The sequence below is a fragment of the Scyliorhinus torazame genome, chromosome 22, assembly GCF_047496885.1.
Source record: "Scyliorhinus torazame isolate Kashiwa2021f chromosome 22, sScyTor2.1, whole genome shotgun sequence".
NCBI lineage: Eukaryota > Metazoa > Chordata > Chondrichthyes > Carcharhiniformes > Scyliorhinidae > Scyliorhinus > Scyliorhinus torazame.
Window position 1 is genome coordinate 2733541 of NC_092728.1, and position 25226 is coordinate 2758766.

Consider the following 25226-nt stretch of genomic DNA (forward strand, 5'->3'; position numbering starts at 1 on the left):
AGTGCGGGAGTGACAGAGAGAGAAAGAGAGAGAGAGAGTGAGTGTGGGAGTGACAGAGAGAGAGAGTGTGAGTGTGGGTGTGACAGAGGGAGAGAGAGTGTGGGAGTGACAGAGAGAGAGAGAGTGAGTGTGGGAGTGTCAGATAGAGTGAGTGCGGGAGTGACAGTGCAGGAGTGACTGAGAGGGAGAGAGAGAGTGTGGGAGTGACAGAGAGAGAGAGAGTGAGTGTGGGAGTGACAGAGAGCGAGAGAGAGAGTGAGTGTGGGAGTGACAGAGAGAGAGAGAGTGAGTGTGGGAGTGACAGAGAGAGAGAGTGAGTGCGGGAGTGACAGTGCGGGAGTGACTGAGAGGGAGAGAGAGAGTGTGGGAGTGACAGAGAGAGAGAGAGTGAGTGTGGGAGTGACAGAGAGAGAGAGAGAGGGAATGTGGGAGTGACAGTGCGGGAGTGACTGAGAGGGAGAGAGAGTGTGTGGGAGTGACAGAGAGAGAGAGAGAGTGAGTGTGGGAGTGACAGAGAGAGCGAGTGAATGTGGGAGTGACAGTGCGGGAGTGACTGAGAGGGAGAGAGTGAGTGTGGGAGTGACAGAGAGAGAGAGAGAGAGAGTGAGTGTGGGAGTGACAGAGAGAGAGAGAGAGAGAGTGAGTGTGGGAGTGACAGAGAGAGAGAGAGAGTGAGTGTGGGAGTGACAGAGAGAGAGAGAGTGAGTGCGGGAGTGACAGTGCGGGAGTGACTGAGAGGGAGAGAGTGAGTGAAGGAGTGAGAGAGAGAGAGAGAGTGAGTGCGGGAGTGACAGAGAGAGAGAGTGAGTGCGGGAGTGACAGTGCGGGAGTGACTGAGAGGGAGAGAGAGAGTGTGGGAGTGACAGAGAGAGAGAGAGAGTGAGTGAGGGAGTGACAGAGAGAGAGTGAGTGCGGGAGTGACAGAGAGAGAGAGTGAGTGCGGGAGTGTCAGTGCGGGAGTGACTGAGAGGGAGAGAGAGAGTGTGGGAGTGACAGAGAGAGAGAGAGAGTGAGTGAGGGAGTGACAGAGAGAGAGTGAGTGCAGGAGTGACAGTGCGGGAGAGAGTGAGTGTGGGAGTGACAGAGAGAGAGAGAGAGAGAGTGAGTGTGGGAGTGACAGAGAGAGAGAGAGGGAGGGAGTGACAGAGAGAGAGAGTGAGTGTGGGAGTGACAGAGAGAGAGAGAGAGTGACTGCGGGAGTGACAGTGCGGGAGTGACTGAGAGGGTGAGAGTGAGTGTGGGAGTGACAGAGAGAGAGAGAGTGAATGTGGGAGTGACAGAGAGAGAGAGTGAATGTGGGAGTGACAGAGAGAGAGAGAGAGAGAGTGAGTGCGGGAGTGACAGAGAGAGAGAGAGAGAGAGTGAGTGTGGGAGTGACAGAGAGAGAGAGAGTGAGTGTGGGAGTGACAGCGCGGGAGTGACTGAGAGGGAGAGAGTGAGTGCGGGAGTGACAGAGAGAGAGAGAGAGAGAGTGAGTGTGGGAGTGACAGTGCGGGAGTGACTGAGAGGGGGAGAGTAAGTGGGAGTTTTGTTACCTGTGTGTGTTAGGTAACATGCTACTCATTCCAATTACAGCAGAGGCTTCTGGAAGAAGGCTCAAAGTTGACCCGAAGTTTATGTAAGGTTTATTGAGTCACAGAACTTAACAACTGCGTGAGTTCTTACTTTAAGAACTATACTAGTAGCAAGGTTACAACTTTTACATCCAACAACTAGGCCTGGCCACACTAGCAGCCCTGAGCTAAATCTCTGCTCTCCTCACAGTCTAATCAGCACAAAGAGACCAGAGGGCTGCTTGCTTCCCCCTTTTATACCCCCCAGTGCTGCCCCCTAGTGATCTTTCCATTTCCCATCAACCCCTTCTGGACATACCCATGTAAAGATCTACAGGAGTGACTGAGAGAGAGAGAGAGTGAGTGGGAGTGAGAGAGAGGAAAACAGAGAGAGAGAGAATGTGAGAGTGTGGGAGCGAGAGAGAGAGGGAAACAGAGAGTGAGAGAGAGAGTGAGTGTGGGAGTGAGAGAGAGGGAAACAGAGAGAGAGAGTAAGTGGGAGTGACAGTGAGAGAGAGTAAGTGGGAGTGAGAGAGAGAGAGAGTGTGTGAGTGTGGGAGCGAGAGAGAGAGAGAAACAGAGAGAGAGAGAGAGAAGTGAGTGTGGGAGAGAGAGAGCGAGAGAGGGAAATAGAGAGAGAGAGTGAGTGCGGGAGTGACAGAGAGAGTGAGTGTGGGAGTGATAGAGAGAGAGAGTGAGTGTGGGAGTGACACAGAGAGAGTGAGTGCGGGAGTGACTGAGAGAGAGAGAGAGTGAGTGTGGGAGTGACAGAGAGAGAGAGAGAGAGTGTGGGAGTGACAGAGAGAGAGAGAGTGTGGGAGTGACAGAGAGAGAGAGAGAGTGTGTGGGAGTGACAGAGAGAGAGTGAGTGAGTGTGGGAGTGACAGAGAGAGAGAGAGTGAGTGTGGGAGTGACAGAGAGAGAGAGTGAGTGTGGGAGTGACAGAGAGAGAGAGTGAGTGCGGGAGTGACAGTGCGGGAGTGACTTTGAGGGAGAGAGTGTGGGAGTGACAGAGAGAGAGAGAGAGAGAGAGTGTGGGAGTGACAGAGGGAGAGAGAGAGTGTGGGAGTGACAGAGAGAGAGAGAGAGTGAGTGTGGGAGTGACAGAGAGAGAGAGAGAGAGTGCGGGAGTGACAGAGAGAGAGAGTGAGTGTGGGAGTGACAGAGAGAGAGAGAGAGAGTGAGTGTGGGAGTGACAGAGAGAGAGATTGTGAGTGTGGGAGTGACTGAGAGGGAGAGAGAGAGTGTGGGAGTGACAGAGAGAGAGAGAGAGTGAGTGTGGGAGTGACAGAGAGAGAGAGTGAGTGCGGGAGTGACAGAGAGAGAGAGTGAGTGTGGGAGTGACACAGAGAGAGAGTGAGTGTGGGAGTGACACAGAGAGACAGTGAGTGTGGGAGTGACAGAGAGAGAGTGAGTGTGGGAGTGACAGAGAGAGAGAGAGAGTGAGTGAAGGAGTGACTGAGAGAGAGAGAGAGTGAGTGCGGGAGTGACAGAGAGAGAGTGAGTGTGGGAGTGACAGAGAGTGTGGGAGTGACAGAGAGAGAGAGTGTGGGAGTGACAGAGAGAGAGAGAGAGTGGGAGTGACAGAGAGAGAGAGAGAGAGAGTGTGTGGGAGTGACAGAGAGAGAGAGAGTGAGTGTGGAAGTGACAGAGAGACAGAGAGTGAGTGCAGGTGTGACAGTGTGGGAGTGACAGAGAGAGAGAGAGTGAGTGTGGGAGTGACAGAGAGAGAGAGAGTGTGTGTGGGAGTGACAGAGAGAGAGAGAGAGTGAGTGTGGGAGTGACAGAGAGAGAGTGAGTGCGGGAGTGACAGTGCGGGAGTGACTGAGAGGGAGAGAGAGAGTGTGGGAGTGACAGAGAGAGAGAGAGAGTGAGTGAGGGAGTGACAGAGAGAGAGAGAGTGAGTGCGGGAGTGACAGTGCGGGAGTGACTGAGAGGGAGAGAGTGAGTGTGGGAGTGACAGAGAGAGAGAGAGAGAGAGTGAGTGTGGGAGTGACAGAGAGAGAGAGAGAGAGTGAGTGAGGGAGTGACAGAGAGAGAGAGAGTGAGTGCGGGAGTGACTGAGAGGGTGAGAGAGAATGTGGGAGTGACAGTGCGGGAGTGACTGAGAGGGAGCGAGTGAGTGCGGGAGTGACAGAGAGAGAGAGAGAGTGAGTGTGGGAGTGACAGAGAGAGAGAGAGTGAATGTGGGAGTGACAGCGCGGGAGTGACTGAGAGGGAGAGAGAGAGTGTGGGAGTGACAGAGAGAGAGAGAGAGTGAGTGTGGGAGTGACAGAGAGAGAGTGAATGTGGGAGTGACAGCGCGGGAGTGACTGAGAGGGAGAGAGTGAGTGCGGGAGTGACAGAGAGAGAGAGAGTGACTGCGGGAGTGACAGTGCGGGAGTGACTGAGAGGGGGAGAGAGTGAAGGAGTGACAGAGAGAGAGAGAGTGACTGCGGGAGTGACAGTGCGGGAGTGACTGAGAGGGAGAGAGAGAGTGTGGGAGTGACAGTGCGGGAGTGACTGAGAGGGAGAGAGAGTGAGTGTGGGAGTGACAGAGAGAGAGAGAGAGAGAGTGTGGGAGTGACTGTGCGGGAGTGACTGAGAGGGAGAGAGAGTGTGGGAGTGACAGAGAGAGAGAGAGAGAGAGAGTGGGAGTGACAGAGAGAGAGAGAGAGAGTGAGTGCGGGAGTGACAGCGCGGGAGTGACTGAGAGGGAGAGAGTGAGTGCGGGAGTGACAGAGAGAGAGAGAGTGAGTGTGGGAGTGACAGAGAGAGAGAGTGAGTGCAGGAGTGACAGAGAGAGAGAGTGTGGGAGTGACAGTGCGGGAGAGAGTGAGTGTGGGAGTGACAGTGCGGGAGTGACAGAGAGAGAGAGAGTGAGTGTGGGAGTGACAGTGCGGGAGTGACTGAGAGGGAGAGAGTGAGTGGGAGTTTTGTTACCTGTGTGTGTTAGGTAACATGTGCTACTCATTCCAATTACAGCAGAGGCTTCTGGAAGAAGGCTCAAAGTTGACCCGAAGTTTATGTAAGGTTTATTGAGTCACAGAACTTAACAACTGCGTGAGTTCTTACTTTAAGAACTATACTAGTAGCAAGGTTACAACTTTTACATCCAACAACTAGGCCTGGCCACACTAGCAGCCCATCCAACAACTAGGCCTGGCCACACTAGCAGCCCTGAGCTAAATCTCTGCTCTCCTCACAGTCTAATCAGCACAAAGAGACCAGAGGGCTGCTTGCTTCCCCCTTTTATACCCCCCAGTGCTGCCCCCTAGTGATCTTTCCATTTCCCATCAACCCCTTCTGGACATACCCATGTAAAGATCTACAGGAGTGACTGAGAGAGAGAGAGAGTGAGTGGGAGTGAGAGAGAGGAAAACAGAGAGAGAGAGAATGTGAGAGTGTGGGAGCGAGAGAGAGAGAGCGAGAGAGGGAAACAGAGAGAGAGAGAGAGTGAGTCAGTGTGGGAGTGAGTGAGAGAGGGAAACAGAGAGAGAGAAAGAGAGAGAGTGAGTGAGGAGAGGGGAACTGAGAGAAAGAGTGAGTCAGTGAGGGAGTGAGTGAGTGTGGGAGTGAGAGAGAGAGAGAGAGAATGAGTGTGGGAAACTGAGATAGAGAGAGTGAGTGAGGAGAGGGAAACAGAGAGAGAGAGTGAGTGAGTGTGGGAGTGAGTGAAAGAGAAAGGGAGTGAGTGTGGGAAACAGAGAGAGAGAGAGAGAGTGAGTGAGTGTGGGAAACAGAGAGAGAGAGAGTGAGTGTGGGAGTGAGTGAAAGAGAGAGAGAGTGAGTGTGAGAAACAGAGCGAGAGAGAGAGTGAGTGGGAGTGAGTGAGAGAGGGAAACAGGGAGAGTGTGAGTGAGCGAGATAACAGGTAGAGAGAGTGAGTATGGGTGTGAGAGAGAGAGAGCGAGAGAGGGAAACAGGGAGAGAGTGAGTTAGTGTGGGAGTGAGAGAGTGAGTGAGAGGGAAACAGAGAGAGAGAGAGAGTGTGAGTGAGGGAAAAAGAGAGAGAGTGAGTGAGATAGGGAAACAGATAGTGAGTGAGGGAGAGAGGGAAACAGAGAGAGTGAGTGAGGGAAGCAGAGAGAGAGAGAATGAGTGAGGGAGAGAGGGAAACAGAGAGAGAGAGAGTGATTGAGGGAGAGAGTGAGGGAGGGAGGGAAACAGAGGGAGAGAGAAAGAGGGAAACTGAGAGTGAGAGAGAGAGTGAGAGGGAAACAGAGAGAGAGAGTGAGTGAGTGAGGGAGAGAGGGAAACTGAGGGAAACAGCGAGAGAGAGTGAGTGAGGGAAACAGAGAGTGAGTGAGGGAGAGACACAGAGAGAGAGAGAGAGGGAAACAGAGAGAGTGAGTGAGTGAGTGAGGGAAACAGAGAGAGGGAGAGTGAGTGAGTGAGGGAAACAGAGAGAGAGTGAGTGAGGGAGAGACAGAGAGAGAGAGAGAGGAAAAACAGAGAGAGACAGTGAGTGAGGGGTGTGGTGATGTGCATCAATGTAAATGCATGTAGGCTAGCTAGACACTAGAGGGAGCACCAGAAACATCACACACACACACACTCAACCAATAGATCAGTTAGATAGGACACGACCAATAGACATTCACGATACACACAGAGGTGACACGACCACAGGGGGGCATTACACCAACCCATAGATAAAGGACACCACACACATGATCTGCCTCTTTCCAGTGGAGACAGTCAGTGAGTACAGACACAGGGTTGATTCTATATATCACCCACCACGTGGATTGCAGCAGCTGGTTAGTCTGTCTGGGTAGCTATAGTAGGATTAGCAGTAGTGTCGAACCCGAGTAATAGAAGTGTAAATAGTTTAATAAACGTGTTGAAGTTATCTCCACGTCTGAACCTTCCTTTGTCAAGTGCGCCACAAGGAAGCCGCTTTTGTTACACCCACAACATAACAAGACATGGTACCAGGACTGAACTGTTTCAATCCAGATAGCCATACCTCAGCGTACGGTGCCAACCAGCAACGATACCCAGGCAAGGTGTTCGAGATCCGGGTTCCGCAGCAGCTCCAGTGCCACGGCGATCTCCGCGAAAACTGGCGGGTGTTCCGGCAAAGGTCTGAAATCTTCCTGGTAGCAGCCGAACTAGAAGACGTGGCCGATGCTGAAAAGACAGAGCTTCCCCTCACCATCGCCGGTGCCAGAGCCGGAGAAATCTTTTAAAAATTCAACTTCTCCAAAACGCAAAACAGGAGCGACTTCCAGGCAGTCCTGGACAAATTCGGCAAATACTGTGAGGAAAACACACTCCAACCAGCAAGAAAAGGTAAGAGAAGCGCCAGTACTCACCTCGAGGCCGAGATCCCGGAGCACAGAACAATTTTGGTCGGCGGCCATCTTTCTAAAGGGACTGCGCTTGCGCAGTTGCGCGAGGCTTGCGCAGTTGCGCGAGAAGCGCGCAGAACAGGAAGGTCCATTTGCGCATGCGCGAGACGGCGCGCATGCGCAGTCACGAAAATGGCCATCGGTAAAGGAACAGCGATTTGCACAAGCGCAATCGCTTCCTACGCACTACGTCACATGCGTCATGACATCAGAGGCCCCGGACCACGCCCGTTTAAAGGGGAAACGTCCCAATTCAAAGAAAACATCTTTTAAAGCCGTAAAACAACCTTCCTTCACCTGGAATGACAGCACAATGCCTCAAATTGAACCAGGAATGAAATTAACCTCCGAAGAACCCTGCAACAAGCAGTTACCTACGCCCAAACCGATGATTCCGACCTTGAATACTTCGATACCGACCGTTACATTTTCTCTGGACCTCGTGAGCCCAATGCCAGCTCCGACGCAAACAGTGATGACATGGTCCTAGAAGACTACGACTCGGACGAACCTTTCACCTTGGGAGACTACCCCAGTACCAAATCTGAATCGCAACTGGACGTGTTGCACATTGGCGACCTCCGTATTGAATCTGCCGCAGACGCGGATTCGTTCTTCGGATTTGAGGATCTTCAGCCCAGCAGATATGACATCCCAACTCGTGAGTGCAGGATGAGGCTGCGGCCTGACGCCAAGAGACAGAGAGCGGTACACGCCCACAGAGAGCGGACTGCTGCCACACAGAGCGTGGTCCACGCACCGCTCAGGGTTCCCGACTCCACGAAAGAAGACACGCAAGACTCCAGAGCGCAGTCCTTGCACGAACAAGAAGTGACTCTAGTGTCACAAGCCTCCGCAGCGAGCTCGTGGACAGCCTCCACGATACAAGCAACGCAAGACTCCGATGCGCAGTCCTTGCACACACAAGACCATGAGGGTCTAGCAACCTCCTCTGACCAACTAGCAGCAGACGATGCAAGTCTGCCATGCTCACGTAAACAGCAAGAAGACTATAACAGTCTACCACGCTCCAGTGCACAGCAGGACGACCATGACGGTCTATCATGCTACAGTGAAGAACAAAGCGACGATGACAGTCCAAGCCCAAATGAAGGACAACAGCAAGACAATGACAGTCCACCCACATTGTTTGCACCACCAGATGAAGACTCTGACAATTTACCCCACCCTAAGTGAATAACAAGCAGCTACTGAGAATATACCCACGGTATGTGGGACGAGTGACGACAGCATCCCACTTCCCATGCAAGATGTGCAAAGTGACAGCTAGTGTGTACAGAGGCACTCGACGATCACTGTGAGACCACTGGTGACTCCGGTGACACCACACTACTTCCACCCTCATTCGCTCGAACCGCGCCACAAGTCAATGCATTCCCGCATGTTCCGACTCCAGACGTGCAGCTTCAAGAAATCTCAGCTGACTCCAGTGAACCTGCTAAGACTCCGGGCGGGGAGCATCAACAAACCAACACTGACTCAGTTAAAACAGACCAGACTCCAGATGGGAGCAACCAAACGCCGACTCTGATTCACGTAAGCCGGACTTTACTCCAGACAGGGAGTGCCGCAACCTCAGTGATGGCACGCTCAGGGTGACAGCAGATGCCACAACGACAGGAGATGGATCACTTTACAATTACACTGGGTCAGTAATAACAAGCAGCGGCTACAGTCCAAGAGGAATACACCAATTTTCACCACAGCTGTATCCACACATTTGTTCCACACCGGCAGTGCAGCCAATGACAGCTCATGCTGGACAAACCCAGTATTCAGGCATGCAGCAGCCAGCAGTTTATGCAGCATATTCTCAAACAGGCCAGCTCTACGGATTGCCCACTAATGGAATCAAGACCGAAGGGGGACTACCGCCAGCGCAATCTGCACTACAGACTGGATGCCTTAGTTACAGCCCAGGATTTTCTGCACCCCAGCCTGGCCAGACGGCACATTCCTATCAGATGCAAGGTTCTCGTTTCACACCATCCCCAGGTATTTATGCCAGCAGCAATTCTGTTTCCAATTGGACAAGCTTCAACGCTTCTCAGCAGGATCACCCTTCCAGCACAGCACGTGGCCAGAACCAGTATGCACAGTCTTATCCAACTTCAACATATGGCACATCCATGACCTCAAATGATACTGTTGATGGTACCTCTTCAACGTCAACACCTTATCAGCTACAAGATGCCATCCGACAGCACCATCACAAACATCGGAAAAAGAAAGGGACTCCGAATCAGACAGCGAAGTGATTTGACCACTTCTTGGTCCCTGTGGCACAGGGATGTTGATGGCGTTCATAACCAAGAGAGACATTTGACCATGATGATTGATGGTGTTTGGACTCACACGAATGATTTGGACTTATTGTTTAATCACTGTTCCCATGACTTGTATATACCTTAACCTATCTACCTGTTCTTTGTTCAATTGCCTTAAAGTGTACAGAAAATATGTAACATATAAAAAAGGGGGGATGTGGTGATGTGCATCACTGTAAATACACAAGGGGTTAATGGATACATGTAGGCTAGGTAGACACTAGAGGGAGCACCAGAAACATCACACACACACACACTCAACCAATAGATCAAGTAGATAGGACACGACCAATGGACATTCGCGATACACACAGAGGTGACACGACCACAGGGGGGCATTACACCAACCCATATATAAAGGGCACCACACACATGATCTGCCTCTTTCCAGTGGAGACAGTCAGTGAGTACAGACACAGGGTTGATTCAATATCACTCCCACCACGTGGATTGCAGCAACTGGTTAGTCAGTCTGGGTCGTTATAGTAGGATTAGCAGTAGTGTCAATCCCGAGTAATAGAAGTGTAAATAGTTTAATAAATGTGTTGAAGTTATCTCCACGTCTGAACCTTCCTTTGTAAAGCGCGCCATAAGGCAGCCGCTTCTGTTACACCCACAATATAACAAATCAAGGGGAACTGAGAGAGAGAGAGAGAGAGAAAAACAGAGAGAGAGAGAGAGAGAGTGACGGAGAGGGGGAAACTGAAAGAGAGAGAGTGTGAGTGAGAGAGTGAAGGAGAGAGGGAAACTGAGAGAGAGTGAATGAGTGAGTGAGTGAGAGAGGGAAACCGAGAGAGAATGAGTGAGGAGAGGGAACTGTGAGAGAGAGAGAGAGTGAGTGAGGGAGAGAGAGAGAGAGACAGTGAAACAGAGAGAGAGAGTGAGAGAAAGAGAGGAATTGAGAGTGAGTGAGGGAGAGACAGAGAGAGAGAGGGAAGGAAACAGAGAGAGAGTGAGTGAGGGAGAGAGGGAAACTGAGAGAGAGGGAGAGAGGGAAACAGAGAGAGAAAGAGAGAGAGAGTGAGTAAGGGAGAGAGGGAAACAGAGAGAGAGGGAGGGAAACAGAGAGAGAGGGAGGGAAACAGAGAGCGAGACTGGGGGAGAGTGACGGGGAGAGAGAGAGAGCTGGGGAGAGAGAGAAGGGAGGGAGGGGAGGGGATAGAGGGAGATTGAGGGAGCAGATGTGGGGATGGAAGGGAGGGGATGGAGGGGAGGAGGGAGGGGAGGTGGGTGAGAATGGAGGGAGGGAGGGTGGGGTGGTGGGGATGGAGGGGGAGGGAGGGAGAGGAGGGTGGAGAGGATGGAGGGAGGGGAGAGGGGTGGGAGGGTGGGGACAGAGGGAGGGGAGGTGGGGAGGGAGGAGGGAGGAGAGGTGGGGATGTAGCGGGGAGGGCAGGGGGAGGGAACGGAGGAGGGGGAGGGGGAGCGGGTTTGGGAGGAGGAAGGGGAGGAGGTGGTCTGGAGGGGGGTTTTGGTCAAGGGGACAGGAGTTGGTTAAGGGGGGGTGAAGGGGGGGTTGGTGATGGGCGGGTGAGGGGTAATGGGGGTGAAGTGTGGGTGATGGGGTGATGGGTGGGAGGGGGATGATGGGGGTGAAGTGTGGGTGATGGGTGGGAGGGGGGTGATGGGGGTGAAGTGCGGGTGATGGGGGAGTGATGGGTGGGAGGGGGGTGATGGGGAGTGATGGGTGGGAGGGGGGTGATTGGGGGGGTTGGATGGGAGGGGGGTGATGCGTGATTGGGATGGGTGGGGGTGATGGGGGGGTGATGGGTGAGGGAGGTGATGGGGTGGGTGATGGGGGCTGATGGGGGGAGTTATTGGGGGGGGGTGGGTGATTGGGGGGGTTGGGTGCAATCAGTGATGTCCGAAAAGCTCACACGGGGAACTCACCCAATCGACCAGAGTGCGGCCAACTTCATAAACTGTCCCGTCGGCTCTGCGGACCTGCTGGAGGCGACTGAGGAGGTCTGTGTGTGAAGCAGGAATTAAGGCAGAACATTAAACAGTACACGGTGAGGGCCTGTGGGGTAAGGGTGTGTGTGGGTATGGGTAAGCGGGGGACGGTGGGAATGGGGAGGGTGTGGGTGGATGTCTGTGAGTGTGGGGGCAGTGGATGTGAGTGTGTGTGGGCGGGGTGGGTGTGGTAATGGATGTGGGGGGGTGTAGGAGTGGTCATGTGTGCGCGCATGGCTTATTCGTGCGAGACGTGTGTTTGTGCGTGACGGTGTTTGTGCGAGACGTGTGTTTGTGCGAGACGTGTGTTTGTGCGAGATGTGTGTTTGTGCGTGATGTGTGTTTGTGCGAGATGTGTGTTTGTGCGAGATGTGTGTTTGTGTGTGACTTGTGTTTGTGTGTGACTTGTGTTTGTGCGTGACGTGTGTTTGTGCGTGACGTGTGTTTGTGCGAGATGTGTTGTGTGTGACGTGTGTTTGTGCGTGACGTGTGTTTGTGCGTGACGTATGTTTGTGCGAGATGTGTGTTTGTGCGAGATGTGTGTTTGTGTGTGACATGTATTTGTGCGTGACGTGTGTTTGTACGAGACGTGTGTTTGTGCGAGATGTGTGTTTGTGCGTGACGTGTGTTGGTGCGCGACGTGTGTCTGTGCGTGACGTGTGTTTGTGTCTGATGTGTGTTTGTGCGAGACGTGTGTTTGTGCGAGATGTGTGTTTGTGCGAGACATGTGTTTGTGCGTGATGTGTGTCTGTGTGAGACGTGTGTTTGTGCATGATTTGTGTTTGTGCGAGACGTGTGTTTGTGCGAGATATGTGTTTGTGCGAGACGTGTGTTTGTGCGAGACATGTGTTTGTGCGAGACGTGTGTTTGTGCGAGACGTGTGTTTGTGCGAGACGTGTGTTTGTGCGAGACATGTATTTGTGCGTGACGTGTGTTTGTGCGAGACGTGTGTTTGTGCGTGACGTGTGTTTGTGCGAGACGTGTGTTTGTGCGTGACGTGTGTTTGTGCGAGACGTGTGTTTGTGCGTGACGTGTGTTTGTGCGAGTCGTGTGTTTGTGCGAGATGTGTGTTTGTGCGAGACGTGTGTTTGTGCGAGACGTGTGTTTGTGCGAGACGTGTGTTTGTGCGAGACGTGTGTTTGTGCGAGGCGTGTGTTTGTGCGAGACGTGTGTTTGTGCGAGACGTGTGTTTGTGCGAGACGTGTGTTTGTGTGTGACGTGTGTTTGTGCGCGACGTGTGTTTGTGCGCGACGTGTGTTTGTGTGAGACGTGTGTTTGTGCGAGACATGTGTTTGTGCGAGATGTTTGTGCGAGATGTGTGTTTGTGCGAGATGTTTGTTTGTGCGAGATGTGTGTTTGTGCGTGACGTGTGTTTGTGCGAGACGTGTTTGTGCAAGACGTGTCTTTGTGCGAGACGTTTGTTTGTGCGAGATGTGTGTTTGTGCGTGATGTGTGTTTGTGCGAGATGTTTGTTTGTGCGTGATGTGTGTTTGTGCGAGATGTGTGTTTGTGCGAGATGTGTGTTTGTGCGTGACGTGTGTTTGTGCGAGACCTGTGTTTGTGCGAGACGTGTGTTTGTGCGAGATGTGTGTTTGTGCATGACGTGTGTTTGTGCGAGATGTTTGTTTGTGCGAGACGTGTGTTTGTGCGGGACGTGTGTTTGTGCGAGATGTTTGTTTGTGCGAGATGTGTGTTTGTGCGAGACGTGTTTGTGCGAGACGTGTGTTTGTGCGAGATGTTTGTTTGTGCAAGATGTTTGTGCGAGATGTTTGTGCGAGATGTGTGTTTGTGCGAGATGTTTGTGCGAGATGTGTATTTGTGCGAGATGTTTGTTTGTGCGAGACGTGTGTTTGTGCGAGATGTTTGTTTGTGCGAGATGTGTGTTTGTGCGTGACGTGTGTTTGTGCGAGACATGTGTTTGTGCGAGACGTGTGTTTGTGCGAGATGTTTGTTTGTGCGAGATGTGTGTTTATGCGTGACGTGTGTTTGTTCGAGATGTGTGTTTGTGCGAGATGTGTGTTTGTGCGTGATGTGTGTTTGTGCGAGACGTGTGTTTGTGCGAGATGTTTGTTTGTGCGAGATGTTTGTTTGTGCGAGATGTTTGTTTGTGCGTGACGTGAGTTTGTGCGAGATGTGTTTGTGCGTGACGTGTGTTTGTGCGAGATGTGTGTTTGTGCGTGACGTGTGTTTGTGCGTGACGTGTGTTTGTGCGAGATGTTTGTTTGTGCGTGACGTGCGTTTGTGCGAGATGTGTGTTTGTGCGAGATGTTTGTTTGTGCGAGACGTGTGTTTGTGCGTTACGTGTGTTTGTGCGAGATGTGTGTTTGTGCGAGACGTGTGTTTGTGCGAGACGTGTGTTTGTGCGAGACGTGTGTTTGTGCGAGACGTGTGTTTGCGAGACGTGTGTTTGTGCGAGACGTGTGTTTGTGCGAGACGTGTGTTTGTGCGAGACGTGTGTTTGTGCGAGACGTGTGTTTGTGCGAGACGTGTGTTTGTGCGTGACGTGTGTTTGTGCTAGATGTGTGTTTGTGCGTGACGTGTGTTTGTGCGAGACGTGTGTTTGTGCGTGACGTGTGTTTGTGCGTGACGTGTGTTTGTGCGTGACGTGTGTTTGTGCGAGACATGTGTTTGTGCGTGACGTGTGTTTGTGCGTGACGTGTGTTTGTGCTAGATGTGTGTTTGTGCGTGACGTGTGTTTGTGCGAGACATGTGTTTGTGCGTGACGTGTGTTTGTGCGTGACGTGTGTTTGTGCGCGACGTGTGGCATGTTCGGATCCCGGAGCAGACCCTGACATTTGTTATGATATCGGAGGAGAAGCTCAAACAATGTTTCTATTTGTGAAGCTGTGAGGAAAACGACACTTCGCCCCCGAGCGATGATTCTGACTAATCGGCATCTTTCATGTTAAAACAAACTCTAATTTAAACACAGAATAAACTACATTAGCATCAAACAAATAGTGTTACAATTATCAGTTAAACAGTTCTTAAACTCAAGGAAAAACTTGAACTTACTATCGATATCTGCCACTAATTCCAATTAAGCAACCCAATACAGTTCAAATGCCACTTATAAATAAAGTAAACATAACAGGTTACTGGCTGGAAGGGACGTTTGGGGAGCGATCTTTTAAAGAACAGATCGAATTGACTTCTAAATCAAACACCATTTGGCAAAACAAATGCTGTTCAACTTAAAATCCTGGCCGGGATTCCCCGACCCCCCGCCGGGTCGGAGAATCGCTGGGGGCTGGCGAAAATCCCGCCCCCGCCGGTTGCCGAATTCTCCGGCCCCGGATATTCGGCGGGGGTGGGAATCGCGCCGTGCCGTTTGGCGGGCCCCCCCCTGGCGATTCTCCGGCCCGCGATGGGCCGAAGTCCCGCTGCTGGAATGCCTGTCCCGCCGGCGAGGATCAAACCACCTCTCTTACCGGCGGGACAAGGCGGCGCGGGCGGGCTCCGGGGTGGTTTTGCTTGACACTGAGACACACACACACACAGACACACTCACACACACACACACACACAGTGTGTGTGTCTGTGTGTGTGTGTGTCTCAGTGTCAGGGTCCTGTCTGTGTTTTTGGACGGGGTTTATTCCTGTTATTGCCCTGTCTGTACCTTGGTGCAATGGGATCAGTGAATATAGACTCCCGAAAATCTGGTTCAGCTCCTCCTCGGACATGATGCAGAGTTTCAGCATCGGTTCAAAATACGCCTGGGGGAGAAAGAGAATTAAATCATAGATTCATAGAATTTACAGTGCAGAAGGAGGCCATTCGGCCCATCGAGTCTGCACCGGCTCTTGGAAAGAGCACCCTACCCAAGGTCAACACCTCCACCCTATCCCCATAACCCCGTAACCCCACCCAACACTAAGGGCAATTTATCATGGCCAATCCACCCATCCTGCACATCTTTGGACTGTGGGAGGAAACCGGAGCACCCGGAGGAAACCCACGCAGACACGGGGAGGACGTGCAGACTCCGCACAGACAGTGACCCAAGCCGGGAATCGAACCTGGGACCCTGGAGCTGTGAAGCGATTGTGCTATCCACAATGCTACCGTGCTACCCTTTAAATTTAGAGAACCCAATAAATTTTTTCCAATTAAGGGGCAATTTAGCGCGGCCAATCCACCTAACCTGCACACCTTTGGGTTGTGGGGGTGAAACCCACGCAGACACTGGGAGAATGTGCAAACTCCACACAGACAGTGACCCAGAGCCGGGATCGAACCTGGGATCTCGGCGCCGTGAGGCAGCAGTGCTAAACACTGCGCCACCGTGCTGCCCCTAAATCAGTGAGAGCGAGAGAGAGACGGAAAGAGAGACAGAGAGAGAGACGGAGAGAGAGAGAGAGACATAGAGAGGCAGGGAGAGAGAGAGAGAGAGAGAGAGAGAGGCAGCGAGAGAGAGAGACAGGGACAGAGACAGAGAGAGAGAGGCAGGGAGAGAGAGAGAGACAGAGAGAGGCAGGGAGAGAGAGAGAGAGAGAGAGACATAGAGAGACAGGGAGAGAGAGAGAGGCCGGGAGAGAGAGACACACACACAGAGACGCACACACACAGATAGAGAGAAAGAGACAGAGAGAGAGAGAGAGAGCGAGAGAGAGCGGAAAGAGAGAGAGAGAGAGGAAACAGGAGACAGACAGAGAGGGACATAGAGAAAGAGAGACACACAGAGACAGAGACACCAATACCCCCAACACCGATACCCCTCAACACCAATACCCCTCCAATGCTCCCAGACACTGGCACCCCCCAATACCCCCAACACCAATAGAACATAGAACATTACAGCGCAGTACAGGCCCTTTGGCCCTCGATGTTGCGCTTACCTGTGAAACCCACTCTAAAGCCCATCTACACCATCCCCTTATCGTCCATATGTCTATCCAGTGACTATTCGAATGCCCTTAGTGTTGGCGAGTCCACTACTGTTGCAGGCAGGGCGTTCCACACACTTACTACTCTTTGAGTAAAGAACATACCTCTGACATCTGTCTTATATCTATCTCCCCTCAATTTAAAGCTATGTCCCCTCGTGCTAGACATCACCATCCGAGGAAAAAGGCTCTCACTGTCCACCCTATCCAATCCTCTGATCATCTTGTATGCCTCAATTAAGTCACATCTTAACCTTCTCTCTAACGAAAACAGTCTCAAGTCCCTCAGCCTTTCCTCATAAGATCTTCCCTCCATACCAGGCAACATTCTGGTAAATCTCCTCTGCACCCTTTCCAATGCTTCCACGTCCTTCCTATACAGCTGCAACATGACCTCATGGCTCCGAAACTCAATCCCTCTACCAATAAAAGCTAACACACCATAGGTCTTCTTAACAACCCTCTCAACCTGGGTGGCAACATTCAGGGATCTATGTACATGGACACCGAGATCTCTCTGCTCATCCACACTGCCAAGAATCTTACCATTAGCCCAGTACTCAGTCTTCCTGTTATTCCTTCAAAAATGAATCACCTCACGCTTTTCTGCATTAATCTCCATTTTCCACCTCTCAGCCCAGCTCTGCAGCTTATCTATGTCCCTCTGTAACTTGTAACATCCTTCCGCACTGTCCACAACTCCACCGACTTTAGTGTCATCTGCAAATTTACTCACCCATCCTTCGACACCCTCCTCCAGGTCATTTATAAAAATGATAAACAGCAGTGGCCCCAAAACAGATCCTTGTGGTACACCACTAGTAACTGGACTCCAGTCTGAACATTTCCCATCAACCACCACCCTTTGTCTTCTTTCAGCTAGCTAATTTCTGATCCAAACTGTTAAATCACTCTGAATCCCATGCCTCCGTATTTTCTGTAGTAGCCTACCGTGGGGAACCTTATCAAACGCTTTACTGATATCCATATACACCACATCAACTACTTTACCCTCATCCACCTGTTTGGTCACCTTCTCAAAGAACTCAATAAGGTTTGTGAGGCACGACCTACCCTTCACGAAACCGTGTTGACTATGTCTAATCAAATTATTCCTTTCCAGATGATTATACACCCTATCTCTTATAAACCTTTCCAAGACTTTGCCCACAACAGAAGTAAGGCTCACTGGTCTATAGTTACCGGGGTTATCTCTACTCCCCTTCTTGAACAAGGGGACAACATTTGCTATCCTTCAGTCGTCTGGCACTATTCCTGTCGACAATGACGACATAAAGATCAAAGCCAAAGGCTCAGCAATCTCTTCCCTAGCTTCCCAGAGAATCCTAGGATAAATCCCATCCGGCCCAGGGGACTTATCTATTTTTACACTTTCCAGAATTGCTAACACCTCCTCCTTATGAACTTCAAGCCCTTCTAGACTAGTAGCCTGAATCTCAGTATTCTCCTCGACAACATTGTCTTTTTCCTGTGTGAATACTGACGAAAAATATTCATTTAGTACCTCTCCTATCTCCTCGGACTCCACGCACAACTTCCCACTACTGTCCTTGACTGGCCCTACTCTTACCCTAGTCATTCGTTTATTCCTGACATATCTATAGAAAGCTTTAGGGTTATCCTTGATCCTACCTGCCAAAGACTTCTCATGTCCCCTCCTGGCTCTTCTTAGCTCTCTCTTTAGGTCCTTCCTAGCTAACTTGTAACTCTCGAGTGCCCTAACTGAACCTTCACGTCTCATCTTTACATAAGTCTCCTTCTTCCTCTTGACAAGTGATTCAGCTACTTTAGTAAACCACGGTTCCCTCGCTCGACCACTTCCTCCCTGCCTGACAGGTACATACTTATCAAGGACACGCAGTAGCTGTTCCTTGAACAAGCACCACATTTCAATTGTGCCCATCCCCTGCAGTTTTCGTCTCCATCCGATGCATCCTAAGTCTTGCCTCATCGCATCATAATTGCCTTTCCCCCAGTTGTAACTCTTGCCCTGCGGTATATACCTATCCCTTTCCATCACTAAAGTAAACGTAATCGAATTGTGGTCACTATCACCAAAGTGCTCACCTACCTCCAAATCTAACATCTGTCCTGGTTCATTACCCAGTACCAAATCCAATATGGCCTTGCCTCTCGTTGGCCTATCTACATACTGTGTCAGGAAACCCTTCTGCACACATTGGACAAAAACGGACCCATCTAAAGTACTCAAACTATAGCGTTTCCAGTCAATATTTGGAAAGTTAAAGTCCCCCATAACAACTACCCTGTTGCTTTCACTCCTATCCAGAATCATCTTTGCAATCCTTTCCTCTACATCTCTGGAACTTTTCGGAGGCCTATAGAAAACCCCTAACAGGGTGACCTCTCCTTTCCTGTTTCTAACCTCAGCCCACACTACCTCAGTAGACGAGTCCTCATCAAACGTCCTTTCTGCCACCGTAATACTGTCCTTGACTAACAATGCCACCCCTCCCCCTCTTTTACCACCTTCCCTGAGCTTACTGAAATATCAAACCCCGGCACCTGCAACAACCGTTCCTGTCCCTGCTCTATCCATGTCTCCAAAATGGCCACAACATCGAAGTCCCAGGTACCAGCCCATGCCGCAAGTTCACTCACCTTATTCCGGATGCTCCTGGCATTGAAGAAGACACACTTTAAACCACCTTCCTGCCTGCCGGTACACTCCTGCAACTTTGAATACTCATGACCTCACTACTCTCAACCTCCTGTATACTGGAGCTACAATTCAGGTTCCCAAGCCCCTGCTGAACTAGTTTAAACCCCCTCCCCCCAGGATATTGGTACCCCTCTGGTCCAATACCCCCAATACCAATACCCCCCAACACCAATACCCCCCCAATACCAATAACCCCCAACACCATTACCCCCAACACCAATACCCCCCAACACCAATACCCCCAACACCAATACCCCCCAATACCAATACCCCCCAATACCAATACCCCCAACACCAATACCCCCAACACCAATACCCCCCCGACATGGCCACCCCCACCCCAATACCCTCGGACAGGGCACCCCCCACTCCACAGACAAGACCCCCCCCCATCACTCCAATGCCCCCCTTGACATGGCTACCTCCCCCCACCCCAGTACACCATCCACCAATAATTATCAGGGATTCGATTATAAGGGGAATAGCCAGGCATTACTGTGGCCACAAACAAGACTCCAGGATGGTGTGTTGCCTCCCTGGTGCTAGGGTCAAGGATGTCTCGGCGCGGGTACAGGACATTCTGGAGGGGGAGGGTGAACAGCCAGTGGTCGTGGTTCACATCGATACAAACAACATAGGTAAAAAAAGGGTTGAGGTTCTAAAACTTGAATATAGGGAGTTAAGAAGTAAGTTGAGGAGTCGGATCTCAAAGGTAGCAATCTAGGATTACTGCCAGTGCCACGTGCGAGTCAGAGTGCAAATAGCAGAATATATCGGATGAATACGTGGCTGAAGAGATGGTGTGAGGGGGAGGGGTTCAGATTCCTGGGGCATTGGGACGGGTTCTGGGGGAGGTGGGACCTGTACAAACTGGACGGGTTACACCTGGGCAGGACCGGGACTGATCTCCCAGGGGGAGCATTTGCTGGAGTGGTTGGGGGAGGTTTAAACTAGAATGGCGGGGGGGCGGGGGGGGGGATGGGGGGGGGGGGGGGACCTGGACAGGGGGGCCAAGGAAAGAGAGACAAGGACAGTAGTGAAAGACAGAACAGTAAAATGCAGAAACAGTGGACAGGGTAATCAAGGGCGAGGGGCAAATAGGGACACCGTACAAAGAAAGGTTAGGATGATATAAATGGCAAAAAAGGGCAAGTCCCAAGGCTTTGTATCTTAATGCACGAGGCATTGGGAAGGTAAACTGACAGAGGAAATCGAGAGAAATGGACGTAATCTCATAGTCATTACGGAAACGTGGTTACAAGGAGACCAAAACTGGAAACTTGATGTTCAGGGTTACTTGACCTTTCGGAAGGTCAGCAGGGAAGGAGAGGTGGTGGGGTAGTGCTGTTAACAAGAGATGAAATGAGGACAGTTTAGATGATCTGGAGTCCGTTTGGGTGGAGGTAAAAAAAGAAGACATTGATAGGAGTAGTGTACAATAACCACGCTGTAGTAAATCAACAAACTATGGGACCATGTAAAAAGAATAGAGCAATAATTATGGGCAACTTTAATCTTCATGTTGATTGGGTTAATCAAGTTGGAAAGGGTAATTACAGCAACAAATTGATAGAATGCGTCAGGGACAGTTTCCAAGTGCAATTGGTGGTGGAGCCAATCAGGGAACAGGCAATCTTGGCTCTGGTAATGGGTAATAAGGCAGGTTTATTAAATGGCCTCAGAGTAAAAGATCCCCTCGGAAGTAGTGATCATAACATGGTGGAATTTAATATTCAGTTTGAGAGTGAGAAACGTGGCTCGGAAACAACTGTGTTTAACTTAAATAAAGGGAATGACAATTAAATGAGGATAGAGTGAGCTGAAGTGGACTGGGCAGATAGTTCAGCAGGAAAGAAGTAATCAAGAGTGACAGATATTTGAGGAGACCATTCCTGACTATCAGCAAAAATATATCCCAAAAATATATCCCAATGAGGAGGAACGATTCTAAGAGTGGGATAAACTGACCAGGGTTAACTAAAGAAGTTAAGGAGAGGATTAAGTTAAGGAGACAGATAAGGAGGCAAAAGTCAGTGAGAGCCCCAAAGACTGGGATAAATTCAGAATCCAGCAAAGGAGGACCAAAAAGATAATAAAGAGAGTAAATAAACTGTGAGGGCAAACTAGCGAGGAATCTAAACACTGACAGTAAGAGCTCCTTTAAATATATAAAAGGGAAGAGAGTGATCAAAGTGAACATGCGCCCTTAGAAAATGAATCTGGGGAGATCATCATCAGGACAAGGAAATGGCAGACACGGTAAACATATTTTGCATCAATCAGTCTTTACATTGGAGGAAAGGAATATGAAAGAATGAATCCCATCACCCTCACTAGAGAAGTGGTATCAGACAAACTAATGGAGCTCAATGCAGCAAAGCCTCCTGGCCCAGATGGTTGCTTCCTGGGAATATAAGTAGCGACAGAGATAGTGGATGCATTGGCTGTAAATTTTCCCCAAATCCTTGGATTCTGGAGAAGTACCAGAGGATTGGGAAACAGCCAACGTGACAGCGCTTTTCAAAATGTGACAGCCCTATTCAAATCGGGAGAGAGGCAAAAAGCAGGTAACTATAGGCCAATCAGCCGAACATCTATTTTTGGACAAATGTTGCAATCAATTATTCAGGGAGTAACATTTGGAAACTCTGATCTAATCCAGCAGAGTCAGCGTGGCTTCATTCATGAAAGGGAAAGTATGTGTGACTAATTTATTAAGAGTGTTTCGAGGAGGTCTGAACCAGACTGGGTAGAGGGGAGCCAGTAGATGTTGCATTTGAACTTCCAGAGGGTCTTCGACAAGGTCCCCCACAAAAGGTGGTCATGAGGTAAGAGCCCATGGAATTGGAGGCAGTATATTGGTACGGACAGAGTATTGGCGAATGGGCAGGAAACAGCGAGTGGGGATAAGGGGTCTTTTTCAGGTTGGTGACCTGTAACCAGTGGGGTTCCACAGGGATCAGTGCTGGAACCGCAACTGTTTACAATTTATATCAATGACTTAGTGGGCAGCATGGTAGCACAAGTGGATAGCACTGTGGCTTCACAGCTCCAGGGTCCCAGGTTCGATTCCGGCTTGGGTCACTGTCTGTGCGGAGTCTGCACGTCCTCCCCGTGTCTGCGTGGGTTTCCTCCGGGTGCTCCGGTTTCCTCCCACTGTCCAAAGACGTGCAGGTTAGGTGGATTGGCCACGATAAATTGCCCTTAAGTGTCCAAATGGTTAGGAGGGGTTATTGGGTTACGGGGACAGGGTGGAAGTGAGGGCTTAATGTGGGTCGGTGCAGACTCGATGGGCCGAATGGCCTCCTTCTGCACTGTATGTTCCGCGTTCTGACTTTGGAAGAAAGCAAATACTACTGCCAAATTTGTAGACGAGGCAGGAATAGGTGGAACTGCGAGTTGTCAGAGGGATACAAACAGTTTGCAAAAAGATATTGATAGGTTTAGGGTCTTTCCTGTTTATTTTCCATTCTATTTTGCCGTTACATTTTTGATCCATGGACGATTAATGGACATGTGACTTTAAGGCGAGCAGCCTTTATCTTTAATTAAGCAGGAAGAATCCGGAAGGCTGTGCTTGTTTAAACAGAAGATGCAGATTGGCCGGCATCAGTGACAGAGTGATGGGGTGGGGACTCAGTTTGATTGATTTGGCTGGTGGCCAAAGAATGGGCCCAAAAGGCTGTGCTCTGCCTGGTGGGTGGTGATTGGATCCGATCTGACTGGAATCTTTTCAAGCAGAGGCTTGAATTTGGTTTCAGGTTTTATTCAGGCAGCACGGTAACGGGATCCAGCTAACTCTTAACACAAGGACTTGAACCCTGATAGGTGCGAGGTGATTCATTGTGCTAGGACACATTTGAATGCGGATTACAGGGTCAACGGCCGGGTTCTGAAGAATGTGGAGGAGCAGAGAGATCTCGGAGTTCATGTCCATAGATCTCTGAAAGTTGCCACCCAAGTGGATAGAGCCGTGAAGAAGGCCGATAGTGTGTTAGCGTTTATTAACAGGGGGATTGAGTTTAAGAGCCGTGAGGTTATGCTGCAACTGTACAGGACCTTGGTTAGACCACATTTGGAGTATTGTGTGCAGTTCTGGTCACCTCATTATAGGAAGGATGTGGAAGCATTGGAAAGGGTGCAAAGGAGATTTACCAGGATGCTGCCTGGTTTGCAGGGTAGGTCTTATGAGGAAAGGTTGAGGGAGCTAAGGCTTTTCTCTTTGGAGCGAAGGAGGATGAGAGGTGACTTAATTGAGGTGTACAAGATGATGAGGGGGATAGAGTGGACATTCAGAGACTTTTTCCTCGGGTGGATGTATCTGTTACAAGGGGGCATAACTATAAGATTCAGGGTGGGAGATATAGGAGGGATGTCCGAGGTAGGTTCTTTACTCAGAGAGTGGTTGGGTGTGGAACGCACTCCCAGCTATGGTAGTGGAGTCGGACACTTTAGGAACTTTCAAGCGGTTATTGGATCGGCACATGGAGGGCACTAGAATGATTGGGAGTAGGTTGATTTGATCTTAGTTTCAGACTAGTTCGGCACAACATGGTGGGCCGAAGGGCCTGTACTGTGCTGTACAGTTCTATGTTCCATGTTCTAAGACCACTGTGAGTGCTGACTCTCACTCCAGAAAGCCTCTGGGTTTTTCTGGATCTACAGAGTGCCTGAATGAATGAATCCACAGATAAGACCATTACAGGCTGTAAACTAAAGACTTTAATCTGCAGGTTTTGCCTTGTAGAAAAGTGTGCCAAAAACATCATCTGGATCAAAGATTATTTTTCCCTCCTCCCCCCCCCTCTGTCTTTGTCTGTCTAATGTGTGGCCGCCTCCTTGTCGATATTTAAAGCTGCGATTCTCCATCAGTCAGAGAATCGAGGAGTCTGTCAAGAGGGACGAATGGCCGATCACAGCTCCTATTCCTCATCGTCTTCCACTGACACTCCTAGACAGGGTACCCCCTCCGCCGTCAGCGCCCCCCCCCGACCGGGTCCCCACCCCTGACAGGGTCCCCCCCCCAGACAGGGCCCCTCACACCTCATTACCCCCAGACCTGGTCCCCCAATCCAATATCACCAGAAAGCAGACCCCGCAGACCCCTCTCCCAGTCCCCCTCACCCCAGCCCCCCCTCTCCCAGTCCCCCTCGCCCCAGCCCCCCTCCCTCGCTCCCCAGCCCCCCTCCCCTCCCAGTCCCCCTCTCCCCAGCCCCCTCGCCCCAGCCCCCCTCCCTCGCTCCCCAGCCCCCCTCCCCTCCCAGTCCCCCCTCTCCCCAGCCCCCTCGCCCCAGCCCCCCTCCCCCCCTCTCCCAGCCCCCCCTCTCCCAGCCCCCCTCTCCCCAGCCCCCCCTCCCAGCCCCCCTCCCAGTCCCCCTCTCCCCAGCCCTCTCGCCCCAGCCCCCCTCCCTCACTCCCCAGCCCCCTCTCCTCAGCCCCCTCGCCCCAGCCCCCCCTCCCTCGCTCCCCAGCCCCCCTCTCCCAGTTCCCCTCGCCCCAGCCCCCCCTCCCTCGCTCCCCAGCCCCCCCTCTCCCAGCCCCCCTCTCCCAGCCCCCCCTCCTCCCAGCGCCCCCTCTCCCCAGCCCCCCCTCCCAGCCCCCCTCCTCCCAGCCCCCCCTCTCCCCAGCCCCCCCTCTCCCCAGCCCCCCCTCCCCTCGCTCCCCAGCCCCCCTCTCCCAGCCCCCCCTCCCAGTCCCACTCTCCCCAGCCCTCTCGCCCCAGCCCCCCTCCCTCACTCCCCAGCCCCCTCTCCCCAGCCCCCCTCTCCCCAGCCCCCTCTCCCCAGCCCCCCCTTCTCCCACCTTCTTGGTGATGCCCAGGTCGTCGATCAGCGCCTGTTCTCCCTGCATCAACTCAAAGATCACCTGAAACAACAAAGACATTATTTCACTCAATGGCACTGATCCCACACCACTCCCCAGCTCTGCAGTCCCTCCACCTCCTCATTCCCTCCCTCCCGGTTCCTACCTCTTGGCGTTTGATTTCTTTTGTTGAAAGCTCCTCACCGACCGTATCAAACGTCTCACTCCAGAGTTTGCAGTTGCGGGATTTCGAGGATCCCCCAGAATTCTTGCCCCAGGACCGAGACGGGAAATATGCGGGACGCGTATCCGTCCGAAAACTCAGACGCTGATTAGAAACAAAACAGAATTGAGGGTGATTGGTCATTGAGAGCACAATTGCTGCATTTCCTGGCCGGGGTTGGGGGGGGGGGGGCGAAGAGGAGGGGAGGGCGGGGGAGGGGGAGGGGGGAAGGGGGTAGGGGGGGGAGGGGGGGGAGGGGAGAACAAAGAATAAAGAAAGAACAAAGAAATGTACAGCACAGGAACAGGCCCTTCGGCCCTCCAAGCCCGTGCCGACCATACTGCCCGACTAAACTACAATCTTCTACACTTCCTGGGTCCGTATCCTTCTATTCCCATCCTATTCATATATTTGTCAAGAT

At 51.5% G+C, this 25226-nt stretch overlaps 1 protein-coding gene across 1 annotated transcript in view; it reads right to left on the reverse strand.

The window, feature by feature from the left end:
- The window catches only part of LOC140399406 (rho guanine nucleotide exchange factor 3-like), a 930630-nt gene that overhangs the window by 17983 nt on the left and 887421 nt on the right, over positions 1–25226 (reverse strand). Inside the window, exons 5-8 of the mRNA XM_072488985.1 lie at positions 24749–24910; positions 24583–24645; positions 14810–14906; positions 11128–11204 (exon numbers count right to left, since the gene is read on the reverse strand). Of these exons, the coding sequence (XP_072345086.1) occupies positions 11128–11204; positions 14810–14906; positions 24583–24645; positions 24749–24910 (399 nt within the window). The remainder of the gene's footprint in view (positions 1–11127; positions 11205–14809; positions 14907–24582; positions 24646–24748; positions 24911–25226) is intronic.